This window comes from Triturus cristatus, chromosome 1_1 (assembly GCF_964204655.1).
Source record: "Triturus cristatus chromosome 1_1, aTriCri1.1, whole genome shotgun sequence".
Classification (NCBI taxonomy): Eukaryota; Metazoa; Chordata; class Amphibia; order Caudata; family Salamandridae; genus Triturus; species Triturus cristatus.
Genome location: NC_140579.1, coordinates 114378453 through 114401636, shown reverse-complemented (window position 1 = coordinate 114401636; position 23184 = coordinate 114378453). Strand labels below are relative to the sequence as shown.

Here is a 23184-nt window from a genome sequence, read left to right as displayed (position 1 = left end):
AGCACAACGCCGGCATGGAGTGAATAATTACATTTCTCTTCATTTTTTAACCACACAGAGGCACATCAGAAAAGAGAGTGTGCGAACACTTGGGTGTAGAGTGCTCACAATTAATATTGACAATAGTACTTACGATGAGATGTCTTTCCCGTTAACTTTTGTTTTATATCCTACAGATGAATTGCGGACGTACATTACGTATGTATCCCATAACGCATGCCTTATAGTTGCGGCATCACACTTATTGCACCTTATTTAGGCTAACTAGGAGTGGCAAGTTCAAATAAAATGATGCATCTCTGTGCTTTTCCAGGCACTGACGCAGAAACTGATGCCATGCATTGGCTCAGGCACCCTTGCACCATGGTGCAAGTATGCCTGTGTTGTGTGGATATTGGGGCTTTTTACAAGCCCCTTGTGCCGACGGTATGTTACTTTTTACCATTTAAAAGGTGACACATCTGCGGCACAAGGGGATTGTAAATAAGCCCAATTGTATTTTTGTGCAGGAAGGGGCACCTTCATGCATAAAAACAATCAATTGAGGTGATTACCACTTCCAATGCTTGGAAGGGGGAGAAATGTTTTCATTTCTCCTTGTATTTTCCTCTTTCAATGAGTGCTGAATTCTACAGCACGCATTAGAAGAGGAAATCCCCTCAAGTGATTGTTTTTGTGCAGGAAGGTGTCCCTTCCTACACAAAAACTTTCTAACCATGACGCCGGAATTCGTGCACCATGGTGCAAGGGTGCCTGCACTGTCCCATGACAGCAGTTTGTGCGCCAGCGCAGGAAAAGGCTCAGAGATGCAACATGTTGCTGAAGAAATGTCGCATCCCTGTGCCTCAAAACTAACGCAGAGCGGTGCAGCAAAATAACTTGTGGCACCACGCTGCGTTAGTTTTCCATAAATGAGGCCCTAAGTCATTAAAAGTTTTGCACTGTATTCTCAGACAGAATTTTGGAAACTTTTCTTGTGTCCTCATCATAACACCTTGGATCCTGTACTCATCTCCAGGGCCATCATACTTGAGAACTAGTCGTCGGCCTGCGCCACAAAAAATCTTGCTGTGCTGCCCAACATCATAACAAAAGTGTTGGAATACGTCATTTACAGTGCATATTGTGCTATCTGTTACTTGTAACTAGCACACATGCAAAAGCGTCTCCCGAGCCTCAATGCACGCACCCTTTATCCATACTGCAAGGATGTCTGCGTTATGGTGAAGAATGATTGTGTGCAGGAAGTATCTCCTTTTTGTTAAAATTCTTCAAAATGACCTGATATTCACTTACTATGTATGCCGTGGAATGCAGCACACATTAAATTAACAAATGCTGAAATTAAGCCAATTTTTACATCGGTGTGCATCCATAATGCCACACAGGGGGCTACATTAGGTTTGGATGCATACCCAGACATATGATTTCAAATGCAGCTGCGAGTGTGTCTGTACCCATGGTTGTTGTTTTGAAACACCAACATCAAGACAAATGTTATGCCACTGTCACGCAGTGCCATGTGTGAAAGTGGCACACAATCACAAGGCCATCAAAAGTGTTTTCAAGTTGATTTGCATGGCCTTGTGTATATGTGCACCTTTCACACAGAACAATGTGCAAAAGTGGCATTTCATGGGTCTTGCGGTGGCTGTCGCAACGCAATAACCATTGAAGCAGACACACTCACAGATCTAAGAGGCCCTGTACATCTGGGAATGATTATAAATCAAATGCAACCCCATGGCACAATGAGGAGAAATGTCTTTATTTCTCATTGTGTAACTTTTTCTATGTGTGCTGCATTCTGCACCACAGATTGAAAGACAAAAAGAGCCTCTTCTGATTGTTTCTGTGCATGAAGGTTTCCCTTCGTGCGCAAAAATAATCTTCCCCGCAACGCAGGCACACTAGCACCATGGTGAATAAGGTGCCTGCATTGGCGCACGGATGCCCATTGTCCGCCGGCACAGGGGAAAAGGACAGAAATAAGCCATATCTGATAGATAGGGTGTCAATCGGCTCCCTCACCAAGATTACCTTGGCGCACCGCCCTTTTTCACAGTAAGGCCCCCCCTGTATACTGCACCATCGCCGGTGTCTACAGGACACTTTTCATCTCCCCGTGGCCTTCCGCTCTCAGGAAGGGGTAACTGTACACCTTGCTCATCGACTCCTGTGCTGATTTTGGCTGGATTAGGGTTGGCGGTCTGAATACCTGGACTTGGCCCCAGCCTACCAGGCAGGCGCGGCAATTGAGTGTCTTTTCTTAGGCATAATTCCTTCCGTCCTGATGATGATCCCCCCACGCGAGTTGGGATCGAATGGTCGTCGACGCACTACGTCTTGACTCCAATTGCTTTTGTCTTGATTTATGGGGAGCACAAGATGTCTTTTACAATGTGACTACTGTAAATAAGTAAATTGTTCTCAAAGACACTATGTTTGTACATACATGCCTCAGGTCTGGAAATCTGGTGATTTCCAACCCTGTTTTAACCCACTGCACTTCGTTGGATAATTTGTTTTTTGAATGTTCGTTTAAATAAATATTTCTCAAGTGATTGTAAATTTTTGCAGATCATTATGTTGTTCTGTATAACATAACCTATACTTACTTGATAGGGACCATTGTCTCTTACAACATATCTGATAGATACGGCACTTTCCTGTTATTTTCATTTAGCATTGTTCAGTGGAACAATAAGGCCTGCGGTGCTGCCCTATGGTAAAACATCATAAATGAGGATCATTTTGTGTTCTGAACACATTTATTTTGAGACATGTCACACATGACGGACACGCATCCATAGACATGCATCTGCAGATCTGACATAGACAGGTGGTAAGAGCTCTAAGAGGAATCTGAGTTGGCACATAGACTATATACGACATGTCAACCACAAGGATTACGATACCTTGCATGAACCCTATTATCCTTTGCATCTTTTTGAACGATTGTCAGCATGTCCCACATTCTAACCATTCACTCAGATTATTGTCTGTCAATCCGGACATACAGATATCCTCCAGACCATTTTTAAGCACTAATGTGTCATGGTTACATTACACTTGTCAGCTGACATGAGCATTGTGACCAAATTACTATCATCGAATGTGATTACCTATGAACAACACTTTTAATTCTCTGCTAACAAGATGTCACATTTCAGAATCTTAAAATCATTGTCAAGATGTGCCCTTTGGGTACTGTAAATTGGTGTTACCAGAGCTGAACTGACAAAAGAAAATTTAGCAAAATGTCATGCTTCACATACCCCAACACTTTTTCCCCAGAGTTATCTGCTGCACTGGCTATGTCGTTTCTTTTTGCTGCTTGGCAATACCACAAATAGTAGTACTGTAACGGCCTGAGCATGAATGCAACAGACCATTGAGAGTGAGTGGATTTCTGCCATTTCCACAGACAGCATCAGACACTGGTCTGTCATGTACCAACCAACACATGCACACGTGTACCAAGGAGCAAGGCTGCCTGCATTGAGGGAAGGGATTGGTCATGTGCAGGAATGTGTCCCTTTCTGTACAAAATCAATCAGCCGCACAACGCAGGCACCCTTGCACCATGGTGCAAGGGTGCCTGCGTAGGTGCATGGCAGCTCATGGTGTGCCGGCGCTGGGGAAAAGCACAGGAACGCACCGTATCACATAGATACAACACATTCCTGGCCTTTTGTTTTGATAGAAGGCATCGCAGCAAGATTCATTGCTGCGCTGCCCTATGTCAAAACATCATAAATTAGTCCACACGTCTTTCAAAGTTACGTTGTGCTCGCGATAGAGCATTTAAAATATGCTCCTTACATAGCTTGATTGTGAATGTGTACAAGTGTTAATGTGTAAATGAAGACTGATGTTAATGTCATCCAGTGCTTAATTTGTAAAATATGAAGTGCAGGTGCTCAAATGTTTGACGGAGGCCACACCCCGTGTCCTGGCTCCACCCACTTCCTTCACTAGCTCCACCCACTTTCTCTATTGGCTCCACCCACACCCTCAACTGGCACGCAAGCCATAAACCATGAAAATGTCACACATGTCCTCAGGCTAGAACGCATCGAAAGGTCACACATAATCACCCATGCCATAAACCATGGAAATGTCACACATAAGCATCCAGGACAGGGCTAGGCCAAAAACCGTGGAAATGTCACACATAAACATCCATGATCCAGGCAATAAACCATTGAAATGTCAGATATAGGCATCCAGCCGGGGTGTGTTGTTAACTTCCAGCCACAGTAAACCAGTTCTTAATTTGTAAAAACATAAGTGCCAGGACCCTTTTCGGGAGGCCATTGCAGCTTGCACCACGCATTTTCCCTTCCTGGCAGTACTGCTAATAGCAGTACCAGCACAACTAGTGCACATCACTCACCTAGAAGTGTGACAATTCAGACTATTTCAAGTCACTTAAAGCTATAAAAATGGTGTGACCAGTAGATATTATTCATGTATAATGTATATTAAATTATTAAACATCTGTTGCTGTGCTTAACTCAAAATTAAGCAGACAGCGCCGCCAGGTGCCAGACTTTCATAGGTACCGGAATACAGGTGTTGAGAATTAAGTACCGGTACCGAGCACCGGAAAACACCAGCTGAAATTAAGCGCTGGGTGCTGCCCTTACTGCACTGCTTAATTTGTGCCAGTTGTTGCAGGTGGTGGTAACAAGCCCTCGTTTTTGAAGACCTGGACTTATTGTTCAACATCAGACTAACTTTGAGTCAGAGCAGGAGAGAGAAAGGTGAAAAAGATTGAATGGCGGAAGAGAAGGGTAGGGAAACAGAGACACACAGAGAAAGCCGGCTTGAAAAAGAACACACAAGAGAGTAAAATGGTGCAGAGTGAAGAAAAAGCCACGATGAGGTGGAATCAAGACCAGACAGCCTCCGTAGTTTGCAACACTGGCATTCAGAAGTTCTCCCTATGGTCTTGAAAGACAAACTTTGGGCCCCTGCATTTCTTTTCTTCACACATTAAGCCCTAACTGGCAACAAGGCCTCATCCTCTCACTTGCAGGTTCCCATCACCAGCTGAGCATGGGACCAGAATACAAGAGGATTCAATAGGTCAAGGCCATCGTGCTCAATTTTTAAGGTCACTAATGAGACACTTCTCATGACATATAAACGATATTTACAGTTCTTCTGAAGCGGGAAAGAAATCTGGGCCTCGCTGGTCAGTCGGGCAAAGAGAGCTCCTGGCTGAAAGCATTCCTAGTGGGTAACGCTTCAGTGTGTTTCTGGAATTGATTGAAGTTTGGCTGAAGCCTGTAGTTTCGGCCGACTATGGCTAGAACTGGAGATGGCTGCTGCCTTTTACCTTCTGCCTCCACACCGCCTGCCAGAGCCCCACAGCCTACCGCCTGCCAGAGCCCTCCGTGCATAGCTGCCAAGGTTTAAGATTGCTATATGTGACTTTTCTATAATTTCAGAGCAATTATGAGTGACATTTCAAAGACTATGAGTGACAGTTTCTCGTTAGCAAAATAAAGCAATGACGGCGAGGGAAACATATAAACATCAGAAATTGCACCCATTTGCGCAACAAGAAACTCTAGGAATCCGTTATTAGCATTACGTTAAAAGGATAATTATTATTATATGCGGCCTCCTCCTGGCATCACTTTTGAATTCAGCTCACAGAGGCTGCTCCCTTCCACCTAGCCTTTCAGCCTCTGCTTAGATTTATTTGTATAGTGTATACAAGCACACAGGCTACCAACACGCAGTGGAAGCTTGTATTACAATCACAGCTTCCTTTCAAAATCTCTGGAATTTGATAATTATTCACCCGACTCCAGGTCGACTTCCACACACTTTTCTAGCAGTGCGTTCACCGTCCTGTGTGAACTGAGGGGAGGTCTGTGCTATTGTGCTCAGCGCCGCAGGAGGTCTGACCTGAGACGCTGCTGGTGTTGTCCTTCTCTCGGTTTCTAGGTAGTGGGCCTCCTGGCGCTGAGACACTAACAGTCAGACTCAGTGCAATGGTGTCTGTTAAATACAGTGCTCAGGAACGTGACCGGAGCCACCGGGCAAGTGTCCCATCGTGCTAATAACTCAATGCCTTTTTTTGTACCACCTTTTTCGTGTATATGGCATAAACATTTCTACCTGAAACGTGGCAGTGCGCTAAGAAACACCACGGCACGTGTGCCCTACGTTATTGGTAGCAGAGTGGGTCACGTTAGAGGAGATGACGGCCAATGATTAGAGAACAATACAGTGACAGTTATGCACATTTATAATATTTCCTTCTGCTCAGTTAAATAAATACATTAACATAACTATTACTGCCCGGAGTAGTTGGCAAGGGGACAAGCTACGGTACTGCCACCAGAGTCATGAGGCTGCACTGGCACCATACTCTCGCTGCAGCCGCGGTCTTTCCAGACTCGTGCAGCAGGAATCATGAGAGGCAGCATGCATGGGCACCAAACTCTCCGGCGCCCCGCTCTAGACCCAGTCAAGCCGCACTGCATAATCTGATGCAGGCAGTGGCACTGTAGAAGGCGATAAAACAAGCAGCCAAACTTCACAACTATCCGCCCGCTCTTGCTTTTGGCGCCTATAATCCTAGCTCAGCATTTCGATTGGGCAATCACGGGACATGCAACATGGAGGGTAATTGTTAACAACGTCTTGCAGGGATTGACACTTCGAACTTCTAGAAATCCTTTCTCCCCTGTTCCAGGGTGTGAACCCCGACGGACCCCCCAATAGTAGTCACCCGTGATTACCACTTTCCCAGGCTCGGCACAGCCATAATTCAATTTACCGAGGCCATAGTTACAGACATAGTGCAGACAGGCCAGTGCGAGCAGCAGACAGCGCTGCGAGGCCAGCGGGGCGTGCCTGAGTCTCTCTAACCAGTACCCAGAGTTAAGTTAATGGCCCTACCGTAAGACTCGTGGAGGGGGGCACCTCCAGGTCTCCTGTCCCAGATTTATTGCGTTAGCATGTGTTCCTCTGCTCTGCCAGTTGCCGCTTCCAGTCCCGACATTATATGTGATTTTTTTTGGCTGTGTGCTTCGTGAATATGCCCCCAGTTCTTCCTATCTTCCCTCCTTCTCTCCCCGTCCCCAAACGCATCTTTTAGCCTGCTAGCTGCCTTCTTTGCAAACTTCCCGCTCTGGCAACAGGACCGGAGGTGATGTCCCCCCCCCCCGCGCGGCGCCGCGGGCAGACTTTGAATTACATCCTGCCTCAGCGGCACTGCAGGGCGAGCATCAGAATACATTGTAGCAGCAGTGCAGCACAGTCTGCCTGATAGAAGCCGCTGACCCTGCCGTGCGGCATCCCAAGGTGAGTGGCGCGACCCCCATCCGCAGCTCAAAGCAGCTGCGGCCTGATATATGTTTTGTAGGCCCTGGACCGCCATCGGCCCATTTCTTGGATTCTTGCCTCCGGCATGCCGTGTTGTGATGCTGCCGTTGCCGCGCCGATCCTGAATGAGTGGGGAGCGAATGCTTGCGAGGGCAGCCCTGCTTTATCCAGGGCTTGGCGCATTAATGCAGTAAATTGAAACCTGCTCAGGTTACTCCCGTCCTGATGCTTGAACAATGCTCCCCCGCCAGCGGGACGCGCCACCATGTATTTCTGCAGGCAGCATACTGCGCATGATCTGTTGTTCTGGATGCACCGCAGCTGCACTACCGTGCCCTTGCCCTCTTGGTCGGTTTTGGACCTTCGCAGCTTTATTTGCACCGAGGCTAGCCCGGGCGTGACGTCCTCTGCTTGAATGCAGCGCCCAGCCGGCCCCTGTCTCCTGGGGGCCACTAGCTCGCCAATGCGAAAGGCACCAAAGAACGCCACCGAGAATGCTGCTTGGAAAAGGAGGAGCTCAAAGTCATTCTTCGTGCACCCCGCTAATGCCTCCAACAAACTGCCCAATTTTTCAAAATCTATAGGCCTCCTGCCGTCCACCCTTTTTCCTTCGACCCGCCTCCACCCTTTCATGGCCGCTTTGAGGTACAAGGATGCTGTCGGGTCCTCCCCCGTATGAATTTTTGCAAAATGAGCCATGGCTGCCAGATGTGCCTGTGCCCAGGACCTTGTCTTTTTGCTGGCAAATGCCCACTGTATGAAGCGCTCCGCCGCCGTTCTTGTTCCCTCCCTGTCGGACAGGGACTGGACCCCACCTATCTCCATGACTGTTGCAGCGTACTTCCTGTAGCGCCTAGCCGCGTCGGGGGTAAGGGACTGGTTAACCAGGATTGAGAGGTCTACCCCCCCAGGTCCCACAGTTGCGCTGGGAAAGGTGTCATATGTTCGTCTGCCCCTGGCGCCAGCTCCCTGAAACGGTCCATCTGTGCCCTGGACAGGGCGTCCGCCACCGCGTTGTCCACTCCTGGGACATGGCGGGCCTTCACCTCCAAATTTCCTTCCAGCTGCAATTGAACCAACTGACGCATTAGCCTTAAGATATCGGGGCACCTGGCAGCCCCCCTGTTAATGGCCTGCACCACCCCCTTGTTGTCAGACCAGAGTGTTAGTTTCATGTTCCTTAGCTCCTGTTTCCATATTGTCATGGCCACCACAATGGGGAACAGCTCCAAAAATGTTATGTTGCTCGTGAGACCTATTCTGTGCCATCTTTCTGACCACTGCCTAGCACACCACCTCCGGCCAAGAATTGCCCCAAATCCTGCACTGCCCGCTGCATCGGTGAACAGGGCTATCTGCTTGGCTGTGACCCAGCCTTCCCTCCATATGAGGATGCCATTGAAGTCTGCGAGAAATTTATCCCACATACATAGGTCTTGTTTGACCCCCGCTCCCAGCCTTACGTGATGGTGCTGATGTGTGAGGCCTGCTGTTAACTGCATGAGTCGCCGTGCAAACACCCTACCCACAGGTATAACCCTGGCGGCGAAATTAAGCTTCCCAATCAGCCTTTGCAATTCCCTGAGCGTTGCTTTGTTCTTACCGCACAAGCCTCTCACTTCCGCCCTAAAATCCTCTACCTTGTCTCGGGGGAGCCTAGCTGTTCCGGCCTCGGAGTCCAGCTCTATGCCCAGGAATGTGAGTTGCGTGGAAGGACCCACTGTTTTGTTTGGGGCCAGGGGAATCCCTAGCGCCTCCGTAAGCTCCACAAACGCTGCCAACGTGCTCCCACAGATCGGTGACTGGGCGGGACCCGTGAACATGAAGTCGTCCAGGTAATGGAGCTTCCCCCCTTTTGGGTGTCTATCGTGTAGTGCCCATTCTACAAATGTGGCAAACATCTCAAAGTATGCGCATGATATGGCGCAGCCCATGGGCATGGCTTTGTCAATATACAGGTCCCCTTCCCACCGGAAACCCAGCAGATGAAAACTGGAGCGATGGACAGGTAACAGCCGAAAGGCGGACTCTATGTCTGCTTTGGCCATCAATGCCCCCCGCCCTGCCATTTTTACCATATCAATAGCGTCGTCTACGGATGCATAGTTCACCGAGCATGCCTCCTGGCTTAGGCCATCGTTCACTGAAGACCCCTCTGGGAAGGAAAGGTGGTGGATGAGCCGGAATTGTCCTGGCTCCTTTTTGGGCACGACCCCCAGGGGGGAGATCACCAGGCCCTTTTGGAGGTGCAGTGGTAGGGGGCCCTCTATCCTGCCCAATGACTTTTCCTTCGCCAACTTCTTGGTGACTACCTCTGGGTGCTGTTTAGCGGATTTCAAGTTCTCTGCCCCCCCCAGGGGAGGTGTGCCACTGAACGGTATAACAAAACCCTCTTCAAAACCCTTGACTAATGTTGCTGCGTCTGCTCTATTGTGGTACTTGTTCGACAGTTTACGCAGCTGCTGAATGTGAATTGGGGACCTGGCTAACTGGCAATCCTCCAGACCCCGCTGTTCTCCATCACTGTTTACTTTTCTTGTCCTTTTTGTCCCTCTTTTGGTCTTGCTTGCCTCGGCAGCTAGCTGACGGGTGGCCACCCCCGCATTTGGAACATGCGTGCAGGAACTTACATGCTGCACCCCACGTGCAATCCCCGGCATCAAATCTCCAGCAAATTGCCGACGGGCCATTAGGTGGGTTCGGTTTCCCCCCGCCAAACTTGGGCCTGTGGAACGACTTCCCCTTCCCTCTATAGGAGGTCCGAAAGGACTGGTCACTCTTTCCTGCCCAGGTTTTTACCTCTTTGGCCACTAGCATCTTATGTATGAATCCAGAGACATCCTCCTCGTTCCATTCCATCTCTGGATGCCTCTGCATCTTCAACCTAAACCCTTTATCATACTCTAACCATGCATCACCTGGGAATTGCCTTTGGGCCCAATGAATGTTAGCTTCGTATAGCCATAAATCCGCTGCGCAGCGCGGGAATTTCTCTACAATGATGCATGCCATAATGCGGAATGCATCCAACCAATTATCAAAGTTTCGCTCTTTCCTGGCGCCGCGCCTCTCCCTCCTGTCTTCCTCCTTCCTATCACAGGCAGTGAGATCCAACCCCTCCATTTGAACCTCCAGCAAGGAAAAAATGTCTATGAATTCTTTCCGCCATATCCTTTCTTTAACCGCTACCGGGATAAGACTTGCTAAGCCCGTAGCCCTTGTGGTCAAGGACGCAGGACCAGGAGATGGCCTGCTGTACCCTTCAGTGGCCTGCGGATCGCTCGCTGGGGTGCCTACGCCGCCAGTGTACCCCCATGCTGCCACGGGTGACCCTGCATCGCCCTGGCTGTTCTGCCCACTTTGTCCCTGCAGTCTCGCCTGCCGTGCCCACCCGGGATCTATCAGGTGCCATGGCAAGCCGGTCGTGTCTTCTGCGCGCTGTGTCTGGGCTTCCCCGACCCCCTGCCCAAGACCCTTCAGTAATAAAGGCGCCATTGATTTAACGCATTCCTGCACAATAGTTGCAATATGCTCACCACTGGTCGTTTTGCTGGGCTCTCCTTCGCTGTCGCCTTTTTGCGCGCCTCCTGCCGGTGGATTCCTCTTTTGCGGCTTCCTTCTGGGCACCTTCCTCTGAGCCAGCCCTGTTGTGGCAGACGCCGGCGCTGCCGTCCTCAGCTTTTTGGGCGATGGTGGGTCCACGTCCTCCGACACCCGCGACTCCGTAATCTCCTCTCCTTCTAGGCCCAGATGAGGCTTCAGCCACTCCCTGCCGTGCACCTCCGCCGCTTCCTTGATGCGCTTGAGGAGGTCGGCAAGCTCCTCCGGCTGCCCTTCTGCCATTACTGCTAGCGGGGTGCAGCCGCTCACTTATGCACCAAATTGATGTGGTGTCACAGGCTCCCTTTCACCAAGCCTTCTTAGCAGGGTATTGCTCCTTCCGTGCTGCTCGCGCTCAGAAAAGGGGGGGGGGGGGGAGGGCGCGTGGTGCGCACGATGCAAATCAGGCCTGTTGCCATGGCCTATGACCCCTTTTCGGTGTGCTCGCTCTGCCGCTGGATGCACCCGTGACCCGGCGTGTTAGTTATGCAAAGCGAGCTGCACCGCCCGTTGCTGCAGATGCACAAAATTCACTCTTTGTGACTCAATATGCCCGCCAGGGCAGATCCTGATTATAAACCCTTCCGAGGCACCTATTCGCTAAAAGCACTTCCTCTCTGTGGAGATCCTCCCCTCTTTTCCGGGTTGCTCTGGGGGCCCTTGTCCCGGTTGGCTGCGTTCTCGCGTCCCGCTGGACGCACCGGCGCACAACGCGCCTGCGCTGCAGAGGCGGAGCCGATACCTGCAACGGGATGAAGATGTCGCTCTCCGCAGCCTCGGTGCGTCGCCAGGTAACCAGCCAGGTGTCTCGTCGCAAGGTAGCCAGCCAGGTGACTCGGAAGCTCTTTCCGAGAGCGGTGCCAACAATTAGCCCAACTTCGGGGCTGTGCGCCCGTCCTCCGCCGTCCTGTCAGGTCTCGCTCCCTGGGGTTCCGGTAGGCTCTTTGCCCGGCGGTGGTGCAGGGGTTGCTCTCCGACGTTCTCCTCTCCGGGAGTGCGGGTCAGCCCTTGGCAGTCTCGCCACTCAGCCGCTTGCTGCCCTGGTCGACGCCGTCCTTCTTTCGCCGGTCCTCTTCTTGCGCTGTATTCCGTCCGGGCAGCACTTCGTCCGTCTTCGTGTCCTATTTGCAGAGACAACGTTGGGGCGCCGCTCTCCCTGCTCCCCGAAGTTAGGAGCCCCTTGGGAGAGCGGCCCCTTATATCCCCCATCTCTTCTTTCCCGCCGAACAGGCCTACCCCCCCATTGGGGGGTTTGCCTCATGTCTTGCCCCCCTATTGGCTGCGGGGGGGGGGTGTTAGCCGCGAGGCCAGCGCGTGGGCAGGAGGGGCTACCACCCGCCGTCTTTGGTCGCCAAGGGGCGCCCAAAACCGGTTCCTTCCTGTCCCCCTTCGGCGCGGCGCGGGTTATGGCGCCGGCCCCTTAGCCTCTCCCCCCCTTCGGGGAGGAACGGCGGGCCTCTGCAAGACAGCGCTGCGAGGCCAGCGGGGCGTGCCTGAGTCTCTCTAACCAGTACCCAGAGTTAAGTTAATGGCCCTACCGTAAGACTCGTGGAGGGGGGCACCTCCAGGTCTCCTGTCCCAGATTTATTGCGTTAGCATGTGTTCCTCTGCTCTGCCAGTTGCCGCTTCCAGTCCCGACATTATATGTGATTTTTTTTGGCTGTGTGCTTCGTGAATATGCCCCCAGTTCTTCCTATCTTCCCTCCTTCTCTCCCCGTCCCCAAACGCATCTTTTAGCCTGCTAGCTGCCTTCTTTGCAAACTTCCCGCTCTGGCAACAGGACCGGAGGTGATGTCACCCCCCCCCGCGCGGCGCCGCGGGCAGACTTTGAATTACATCCTGCCTCAGCGGCGCTGCAGGGCGAGCATCAGAATACATTGTAGCAGCAGTGCAGCACAGTCTGCCTGATAGAAGCCAGCTGCAATCACCACAAGCCTGCAGAAGCAGTGTGTGCAGGCCACAGCCTTGATTGGAGCTACGTCTTTTTTACCTCGTCTACCACCTTCACTCGCTCATACCTGCCCATCTTTTTCCCTTCTACCCGCTGCTTCCCTCTCCACCCTCCTTGCCATCTCCATCGCTGGGATTCATTTGCTCTCTTCCCTCCCCTCAAACCACCAGACTCCCCCTCCTGCCTCCTCACACCTGCTGCTCCCTGTAGCTTCTCCCTTTTCTCTCGTCCCACGTGTGCCCATCTCTCCCCTCACCCTCCCTCCTCTCATCCATCCATTCTACCTCCCTGTAGTCTCTCCATCTCTACCTCGCTCTTTCATCCGCCGTCTCCCCGTCCCCTATTATTCCCTCACAGCCCCTCTCCCTCCATATCGGCGGCATCCAATTTGTACTATTTTAAACACAATTGCGTGCAATATCAGCTCTTCACCGGGGAGACTCGTGTGAATTTAGTGAACATCCGATATCACAGGTAGACCCGGCCCGGAAAATTAAGTGCCGGTGCTTAGCACCGGAAAGCACCGGCACAAATTAAGCACTGATGTCATCCCTCTATTACAGCCAAGATGACACCAGATGAGGCGAGGCAGTACAGGATCAGGCTGGACCGATACCGCCACATTCGCCATGTGGCACGGTTCTTCTAACAGATGGACAGGCAATATGAACGTGCATTTGCAGCTGGGTACAGGAAGTCACTAGCTCCACCTCAAACATCAAAAAGAGGCACACACAAGAGCAAAACACGGTTGTCTGAATGTATGACGTTAGAACGCATACATTTACAACGCATGCCTTTACAATGCAGTTTTTACATTGCAACATCCTTTACAACGCATACTTTTACATCGCATGCCATTACATTGCATTTTCATAAACTACCTTTACAATGCATTCCATTACATCGTATTATACCTTTAAAACGCATACCATTACAATGCATACAATTACATTAGATTTATGGTAAGTGTTGGATAGTATAGGGGTAATAATTACTATTCTAACTCCAGTGAGTGCAACAGTAGGGTAAGTGTTGGAGAGTGTGGGGGTAGATATTACTGTTCTAACTGCAGTGAGTGCAACAGTAGGGTAATTGTTGGATAGTGTAGGGGTAAAAATTACTATTCTAATCTCAGTGAGTGCAACAGTAGGGTCAGTGTCGGATAGTGTAGGGGTAGAAATTACTGTTCTAACTGCAGTGAGTGCAACAGTAGGGTTATTGTTGGATAGTGTAGGGGTAAAAATTACTATTCTAACTCCAGTGAGTGCAACAGTAAGGTAAGTGTTGGATAGTGTAAAGGTACTATGCATTGTAAATGTATGCGTTGTAATGACTTTCGATGTAATGCCTGCGTTGTAGTGACACGCATTGTAATGACATGCGATGTAATGGCTGCGTTGTAATGACATGTGCTGTAAAGGATGCTGCGATGTAATGACTGCTATGTAAAGGTAGTGCGATGTAATGACTGCGTTGTAAAGGTTGTTTCCCGGTTGTGTGCACAGGATACACAACCAGGACCACAAGCAGGAGGATCAAATTCCACACAACTAGGACCATCCTTATCTCAACATGATGGGCACTCTACTCTACAAACCTCTGGACCCTCCACTGCTCCCCCGCCTGGACCTTCCTCAGCTCCACCTACTGGACCCTTCACTGCTCCCCCACCTGACCCTTCCTCCCTTTAAACCTCCGGACCCTCCACTGCTCCCCCACCTGGACCTTCCTCAGCTCCACCCTCTGAGCCCTCCACTGCTCCCTCTCCGGGACCTTCCTCCACTTCATCCTCTGGACCCTCAACTGCTCCCCTACCTGGACCTTCCTCCGCTTCATCCTCTGGACCCTCTACTGCTCCTCCACCTCGACCTTCCTCCGCTTCATCCTCTGGACCCTCCACTTCTCCCTCTCCTGGACCTTCCTCCACTTCATCCTCTGGACCCTCCACTGCTCCCCCACCTGGACCTTCCTCAGCTGCACCCTCTGAGCCCTCCACTGCTCCCTCTCCTGGACCTTACTCCACTTCATCCTCTGGACCCTCCACTGCTCCCCCACCTGGACCTTCCTCAGCTCCACCCTCTGAGCCCTCCACTGCTCCCTCTCCGGGACCTTCCTCCACTTCATCCTCTGGACCCTCCACTGCTCCCCTACCTGGACCTAACTCCGCTTCATCCTCTGGACCCTCTACTGCTCCTCCACCTCGACCTTCCTCCGCTTCATCCTCTGGACCCTCCACTGCTCCCTCTCCTGGACCTTCCTCCACTTCATCCTCTGGACCCTCCACTGCTCCCCCACCTGGACCTTCCTCAGCTGCACCCTCTGAGCCCTCCACTGCTCCCTCTCCTGGACCTTACTCCACTTCATCCTCTGGACCCTCCACTGCTCCCCCTCCTGGACCTTCCTCAGCTCCACCCACTGGACCCTTCACTGCTCCCCCACCTGGACCTTCCTCCGCTTCAACTTCTGGACCCTTCCCTGATCCCCCACCTGGTCCTTCCTCCACTTCAACCTCCAGACCCTCCACTGCTCCCCCACCTGGACCGTCCACCGCTCCATCCTCTGGACCCTCCACTGCTCCCCCACCTGGACCTTCCTCAGCTCCACCCACTGGACCCTTCACTGCTCCCCCACCTGGCCCTTCCTCCCCTTCAACCTCCAGACCCTCCACTGCTCCCCCACCTGGACCTTCCTCAGCTCCACCCTCTGAGCCCTCCGCTGCTCCCTCTCCTGGACCTTCCTCCACTTCATCCTCTGGACCCTCCACTGCTCCTCCACCTGGACCTTCCTCCGCCCCATCCTCTGGACCCTCCACTGCTCCCCCACCTGGACCTTCCTCCGCTTCATCCTCTGGACCCTCCACTGCTCCCTCTCCTGGACCTTCCTCCGCCTCATCCTCTGGACCCTCCACTGCTCCCTCACTTGGACCTTCCTCAGCTCCACCCTCTGAGCCCTCCACTGCTCCCTCTCCTGGACCATCCTCCACTTCATCCTCTGGACCCTCCATTGATCCCCCACCTGGACCTGCTGCTGCTCCCTCAGACACTGTGGCAGCGCAACTTTTGACCAGGGTTGAATAACTCGAAAAGGGCAGCAGGACTTGAGCCTCAAGCTGGCGGGGGTTCAATTGCAGCTGGCCACCCTATTAAGGATGGTGGCATCCTTACAGGATACTATATAACAAATGGACCAGAGGTTGGAGCCCCCCCCACCATGATCTCCAACGTTTGTGTTTTAAGTGCTCATTTTACATATATATAGTGTAATAGTAGTTTTACAAAGTTGTTAGTATCAGTGTAGTAATAGTTTGTCATCTGTTAGTGTAGTTTTAGTGCTTAGTATTAGTTTTAGGATAAGTCGTTAAGTTATAAGTAGCGGGTGGGGGGTTGATGTTTAGTAATTGTTTAATGTATTTTAAGAAAAAACTTTTTTTTTAAACAAGAATATATCTTTGTTTAGTATGCTAGGTTTAGTTAGTCTGTGATTAGACATGTATGTGTGTCTCATGTTTAGTGTTTATTCTATACGTTGCCACGCACGGAACCTCGGTTTAAATAAACCAGGAAGTACGCTCTCTACTGAGAGCGTTAGCGGAACTAGACGCAGTCTATTCGACTTCTCGACTTGGTAAGTTTGCTGTACTTTAATCTAAATTCCCATACCTACTGGTATCAGAATTATCCTAGACTTGAGGTAATTGGGTATTATCTATTTATTTTCAGACGCCTACGGGCTACGGTCGTCACCATCTTTATTTCGAATCTTCTTACACGTTTTTGGCTTCTACATGTACGATCCTCAATAGGTGAGCTATGATCTTTAGTCATGCGGTCTATAGTTACCGCTTATCACCGTTCATTATCTTTAGTTGACACTCAATTTTTATCAGCTTCACAGATCACGAACATCAAAGTGAATAGAACGCAAAACAACACAAACATACAGCAGGTACGAAGTGTGATTTCAATGCCTTTAAAACGGAATACTGTATAACATGCAGAATTAGTTTCTCATACCATAGTCTACACTGCTTCTGTAGAGATTGAACATGTGAACTTCAGAAACCTAAACAAAATTCTTAAAGGTATCGTATACCTCTTTTTGGCCACACTAGTCACTTCGGTGTGGGGAGCACTTTTCACCATAGCTCTAATGAAACTTTATGGTCTCGCAACACGCAGATTCTGAAATTCTTCTTTTCTTCCCACAGCTTACCCCTGACGAAGGGACTGAAACGTCCCGAAATGCATTGGGTCTTTAAAAAGCTTGTTCTGTTCTAAATAGTTGTTTAATAAGTGTGTTTTTGTGCACACACTCATTGATGATGCTTATTGTATAAAGCATTGAAATGTATATTGTAAGAATGCATATGATTTCTGAGAATTGTATATGAAATTGCATTAAACGACTTAAAGTATTTCACAGCAGTGCACATTGCAGCCCTAGTGATTTTCACACCAGGCCAATACTTTTATTTCTTACACATGCCTCGCAAGCATAAGGCAAAGTTGCACGCATACCGCTAAAATTTAAGTACACTTAAAAAACGAGTGCGTTCACCACCTATTTCTACTTCATGTTTCATTGTGGCATAGGGAGGCGGGGGTTGATGTTTCAGTGGTCTGTTGTGATGCATGTGTAAGGTAGTATAAGGTAAAGTTATTTAGTATAAGCTTAGATATTAGGATATTAGTGTAGTTGATTTAGTTTAGTGTAGTGTAGGAATTAGCATTTGAGCTATTTATAGTGCAGTGGTGTTACGAATAGCATTTTTGTGATTTTACAGATTTTAAAAATAAAGCATTGTCTGTTTTTCTAAACGTTATGACTTGTTGTAGGCGTCATAAGTGGTGACATCTGCTTAGGTTGGGTCTTAAGCATGCTGCGCGCAGACTGTCAATTTGGTTCTTATGTCTACCAATTGGTTGAAAGTACATGTAGTCGAATAGGGTCATTGCCAAGCAGCAATGTACTAGTATTGGGAGAAAATTATCTGAAACCACATTTGTAAAAGTAAAAGTATAACACATCTCGTAGACTGCAGAAACGCACCATTCCTGAATTTTCTAGGCCTTTGACATTTATGGTCCATTATTCTGCAATAGTCTGTGTGACGGGCCTGTTCAAATGTTGATATTGTGGGTGTGTTCAAGCTACATCCATGTCCCCTTTCACATTTCCAAATTTACAAAGTGCCTTAAACATGGTAATGTGTCCGATTGTCACATCTCTCCAGGAAATGTCTAACGCAGCGCAAGAAATTTTGGGATGTCTATTGGTAGTCACTCTCTCATATTTTCATATGTATGTTGCATGATGAGTAACGCCATGTCAGCAAAGTTATTTATCAGTGGCTAATTCTAAGCTCATTGTGCCGCTGCATTGCCTCCTTCGATATGTGGCAAAGCGTCATTCCAGCTCCACAAAAGTACATGTAGGGCCTCATACATGAGACACCTGTTGAGTAATGTATGATGTGGTTGCAGGCACACTGGTGAGAAGCACTTATACACTTTAGAAATGCTATGACAACAATATTGTCCACATTATGATATGCCTTTGATATCAGCCACCTAGACATCATTCACATATATCCATACCACAGATTGTAGCATATTAAACATTCACCTAGGAATGCCACCCGGAAGTTCAGGATTGCAATCAGATTTGCTTGTACCAATTACACACTCTTACCAATTTTGTAACTGATTGTCATGCCAACATGGGACATCATGTGCTATCTTTGCCATTGCAATTTCTGCCTTCCACGCTGTACTAGTCACTCAATTAATGGTAGTAGCACCATGCATGCTGAACATGTAATGTCATTTTATTGAGACAAGAAACCAAGGAGCAAGGTATGACAGCAGGCCAAAAATCAAGAGGCACTTACGGTAAGGATGAGGATGTCCTGGCAAAGAGCAGGCTAAATAGATCCATTGGGACATATAGGTGAGAGTAAGATTGAAATGTGGATGAATGAACAATTGTATCATACGTGTACATCACAGAGACAGTCCACAGTTATGTGAGGGATAAACCAGTGATATTGAGAATAAGGGCTATGACATTTTGGGGTACACTAACAATACAATAAGCACAGGACATTGTCGATTTTGGGTCATGTGGCAATAGGTAATTTCCTAACTCCAGGAGTAACATCAACATCTTCTTCCTCTGATGTATGTGTTGGCTCAGTGGATGGTGTTTTCAATGGTCCCATAGACAAAGGAGGCATACACACATCAGGGGATGAAGATGTGGAAGGCAGGCTTCCAGTAGCATTTCCCTGGGCCAACAGGTAAGGCAGCAATGCACTGAGCAGAACTTGCTGGTTTGCCAACACTGCAGCTACATCACGTTGGTAGGCAGCCAGGGTCTTGAGGTATGTTTCTGCTCCACGGCTTTAAGAATGTTATGGCTGGCCCCCAGCCTGTTTGCAACCTCAGTGTTGCCACTTGTGCTGGGCATTTGTTTGTGCCTCTGCCACATGACAACGGATATGTCATCCAGGGCCCGAAACAAGTCACGGGGTGGAGAGTTGGTGCCACTTCCATGGTCATCACTGCCACACTGTGAGCTTAGACAACGGAGGACTCCCTCCAGGGTGGCTGCCATGCATTCCATCCCTTTCTGCACCTCCTGTACCAACTGACTCTGCACTTCAACAACACGTTCTTCAAATACATTTACATGTCCTATGAGTTTGGAGGTTCAGATGTTGTGGGATGTGTTGAATGATGGGTTCCAGACAGGTCATATGGAGACACTGCAATGCTGCTCGACCTTCTTGTGACGGGAGAGGGTGCTCAAATAGATAGGAACAGTTCCTTGAGGAGGTCTTGGTCCAGGCTTGGTGCGCTGTCACCCTCCCCATGATCCTCTTCCAAGACAGGTTGCTGCTCAGGAGTAGGTGTTGCATGCTGTGAATTGTGACGCAATGTAGGTTGATCCTCATGTTTGAAATCTGTTCTCAAGAATCTACTTTTTTATTTTTTGTCATCACTTTGTAACTATGATGTAGGTCAACAGAGCAAAGTTCATGCAACACATCATCAGATGTGAATTTCAAATGATGATAGTAACACATCCAAGTAGAGTTTGAAATGTGTTTCCTCTACCATGGAACATGCCTAGACAGGCCAGCCCTGAAGCAGCGCATGCACCCTTGCACCATGGTGCAAGGGTGCCTGCATTGAGGGGATACTTATTTATGTGCAGGAAGGGGAACCTTCCTGCACAAAAACAATCACAAGATGCTTTTTCATCTTTCTATGTGTGCTGCAGAATGCATTGTCAAAAAGACATGGATGTTGCTGGGAACACCCCCAGCAACACCCATGGAATGCCTCTTTCACGCAGTTTCCTGCATGAAAGAGACACATATGTTATTAAGCTCATGAAAAACCATGTATCGTGACTTTAAATACCCTTATAAATTTGCCAGTGGTATATTGTGCCACCAGTATGACATAAAAGTAACGTCCTTATGGCACAATAGTGACGCTCTGGTATCATAAATGAGACACCCTATGTCTGTTGCAATGTGTAGTTCAAATGGATTCTGTAGTGTTTACACCGACATGTAGCAATTTACACGGGCAGCAGTGGCCTAGGACTGCACTTCTGACATATGTATTGTGATGTACATGATAGATCTAGAATGGACTGGGCAACATCTGACTGTCCAGGGTAAAAGAGGGCTTATTTACAAGCCCTTTGCGCTACTGGTCACTTTTAAAATGGGAAAAATTGACGTACCAGCAGCGCAAGTGGCTTGCAAATAAGCCCCAAGGCAATGTGACACTTCACTGTTATTGACATACATTACTTCACTTTGCACAACAAATGTCGCTAATACGGACTGGCACCTCAGTAAATGCACTGGGCTACATTAGCTTGTTTCCAACATTGCCCCTTGTTGCAACTTACCCTGTGTGCCTTGCAGTTCCTCATGCTCAGCACTGTCCTGTCCTGGAAATCCTGCCACCAACTCCTCTGGTATGACAGCCGCCACCCGCTCCTTGTCTGCTGGGCTCTCTTCTCCAGTCTGCATTGCTGCCTTCAGGTTTTGTGCCATTTTTTCTTTTGTCCTGTGACTGATGTCATGCCAGCGTTTCTTCAAATCTGACACTGACCTCTTCGATTGAGCCACACAGTTGACCCTATCCAATATGGACTTCCAAATGGCATCTTTTTTGGATAATGGCACCTTAGAGGGGACAAACAGCTGATGTTGATGGTCTGTGACCTTAATGATTAGTATTTCATTCTCCTCAGCACTGAAATTTACTTTCCTCTTCCTCTTCCCGCGTGTTTCGGGCTGGACTTCCTGGCTAGCATGTGGGAGGTTCTCTTGACTGCTGGTGTCTCCTTCATGCTCCATGGAATCTTTATTTGTCTCCAAAATTTATTTTTGAGGTAGTTGCATCAGGTTTTGCCTATTTGCAAACCGTGCCACAACGAAAAAGTGGTGCAGGGCAAGTTTGTCTTGCGTCGGAATATGCGATTCTGACTTACGAAACTTTTTCAGCAGTTGCGTCAGTTTTTGTTAATTCAAGACAGCCACGTCAACATCATTTAAAAAAAACTTTACTCGTCACTTGCAACATAGTGCGCCAAATCATAAATCTGACGCATACATGCTGCAAAAAAGTGATGCATCATATCGTAAGACAAAGTGTGAAGCATTACTGCACCAGCGCAGAGATGCTCCACTTTTCATAAATGAGGCCCACAATAACTGGGTCATGGTTAGGCTATAACTGGGTCATGGTTAGGTTACTGTAATGTGTTGTGTCTAACTTTACCCACCTACAATCTAAACCAGCTGCAAATATTTAAATATCTAGCTGCAAGAAGCCTGTTGAGACTTTTTAGATGGTCACCTGTCTTTGACCATCTTAGACATCTGTCTGACATTGGCTATCAATAGACAAGAGGATAACATTCAGAAGTTTGCATATTTATCACAAAGCCCTCTTTGGAAGAACTCCAGAATTTCTATGGAAGGTCATTACCCTGTATACCCACTTGATCAACCTTGTATCCGTCTTTAGCACTTCTGTAAGTTCAAAAATGAATAAAGTCAGATGTGGTGGCTGGGCATTTTCATATGCTATCCCTAGACTCCAGAACTCACTTCCCTTATAAATATATCTGACTGGAGATCATCTAGCCTTTAGAAAAAAAGTATTTGATCATTAAATATGCCAAGGACTCTATGTACATCTTTCTTTATCACCAGGATGCTCATAACAGAGCGCTTTACAAAACTGTGAACTTCTGTACAGAAGGAAACTATATACATGAAAATGTTTGGTCTCTGCTGCTATAAGTTTAAAAAACAAACGAGTCCCCCCAAAACATTAATTTCCAAGTGTTTGTACATATGTTGTGAAACTTATGTTGTACATAATAGTTTTCGTTGTGTTTTAATTAGTTGTCTCATTATTCTGCTTGATTTGAAATTTTATTTATTGTATATGTTTAAATGAATGATCCTAAATTTAGTTATTTATAAGGTAAATAGAAAAATATGTTCATAATATATTTTAAATGTACTTTATCATTTCCTTACATTTAACTCTCAATAAAAAATTATTTGTAAACAGTCCACGTTCATGACAGGAGATGCAACTACTGACAAGATGAAGTTGGACAATTAAAACAAAAAGTGAAATGTCCAAACAGCAACACCTTTGGAGGGTCTTGCAATCCGTAGGACCCCAAATCAATTGTTTTTAGTTTAGATATGAGATCTGTCTACATATAGGTGACGATTCCGATCCGTTAAAAAAATGTACCGTCCGACTCGTATCTGATTCGTACGTGAAAAATACATACGAATGACCTCGGGAAAAGTCTACGAGACGTCCCCGGACAGTTTTACGTACGAGTCGTAAAACTGATGTCCGAGCGCACAAGTCCGATCCGTACCGGCGTCCCGAATACACATGCGTATGGAAAACGTCCTGTACGGAGCGAACTTTGCACGACCCCTACCCCGGGTACACTTGTGCCCGGGGTACGAGTCGTACGGCCCCCCACAGCCTCCTACCCCTCCCGCGTACATCCGCACCGTACCCCCCAACCCCGTATGTACGGCGCGTACACCCCACCCCCGTATGTACGGTGCGTACCCCCTACCCCCAAATGTACGGTGCGTACCCTCCACCCCCGTATGTACGCACGTACCCTCCACCCCCGTATGTACACAAGTACCCCCCAACCCCCGTATGTACGGCACGTACCCCCCAACCCCTGTATGTACGGCACGTACC

At 48.6% G+C, this 23184-nt stretch overlaps 1 protein-coding gene across 1 annotated transcript in view; it reads right to left on the bottom strand.

The window, feature by feature from the left end:
- LOC146869700 (uncharacterized) overlaps positions 1-23184 on the bottom strand; it is a 664652-nt gene that overhangs the window by 227386 nt on the left and 414082 nt on the right. The window contains exon 17 of the mRNA XM_085640198.1: positions 15259-15960. Coding sequence (XP_085496324.1) covers positions 15259-15960 — 702 coding nt within the window. The remainder of the gene's footprint in view (positions 1-15258; positions 15961-23184) is intronic.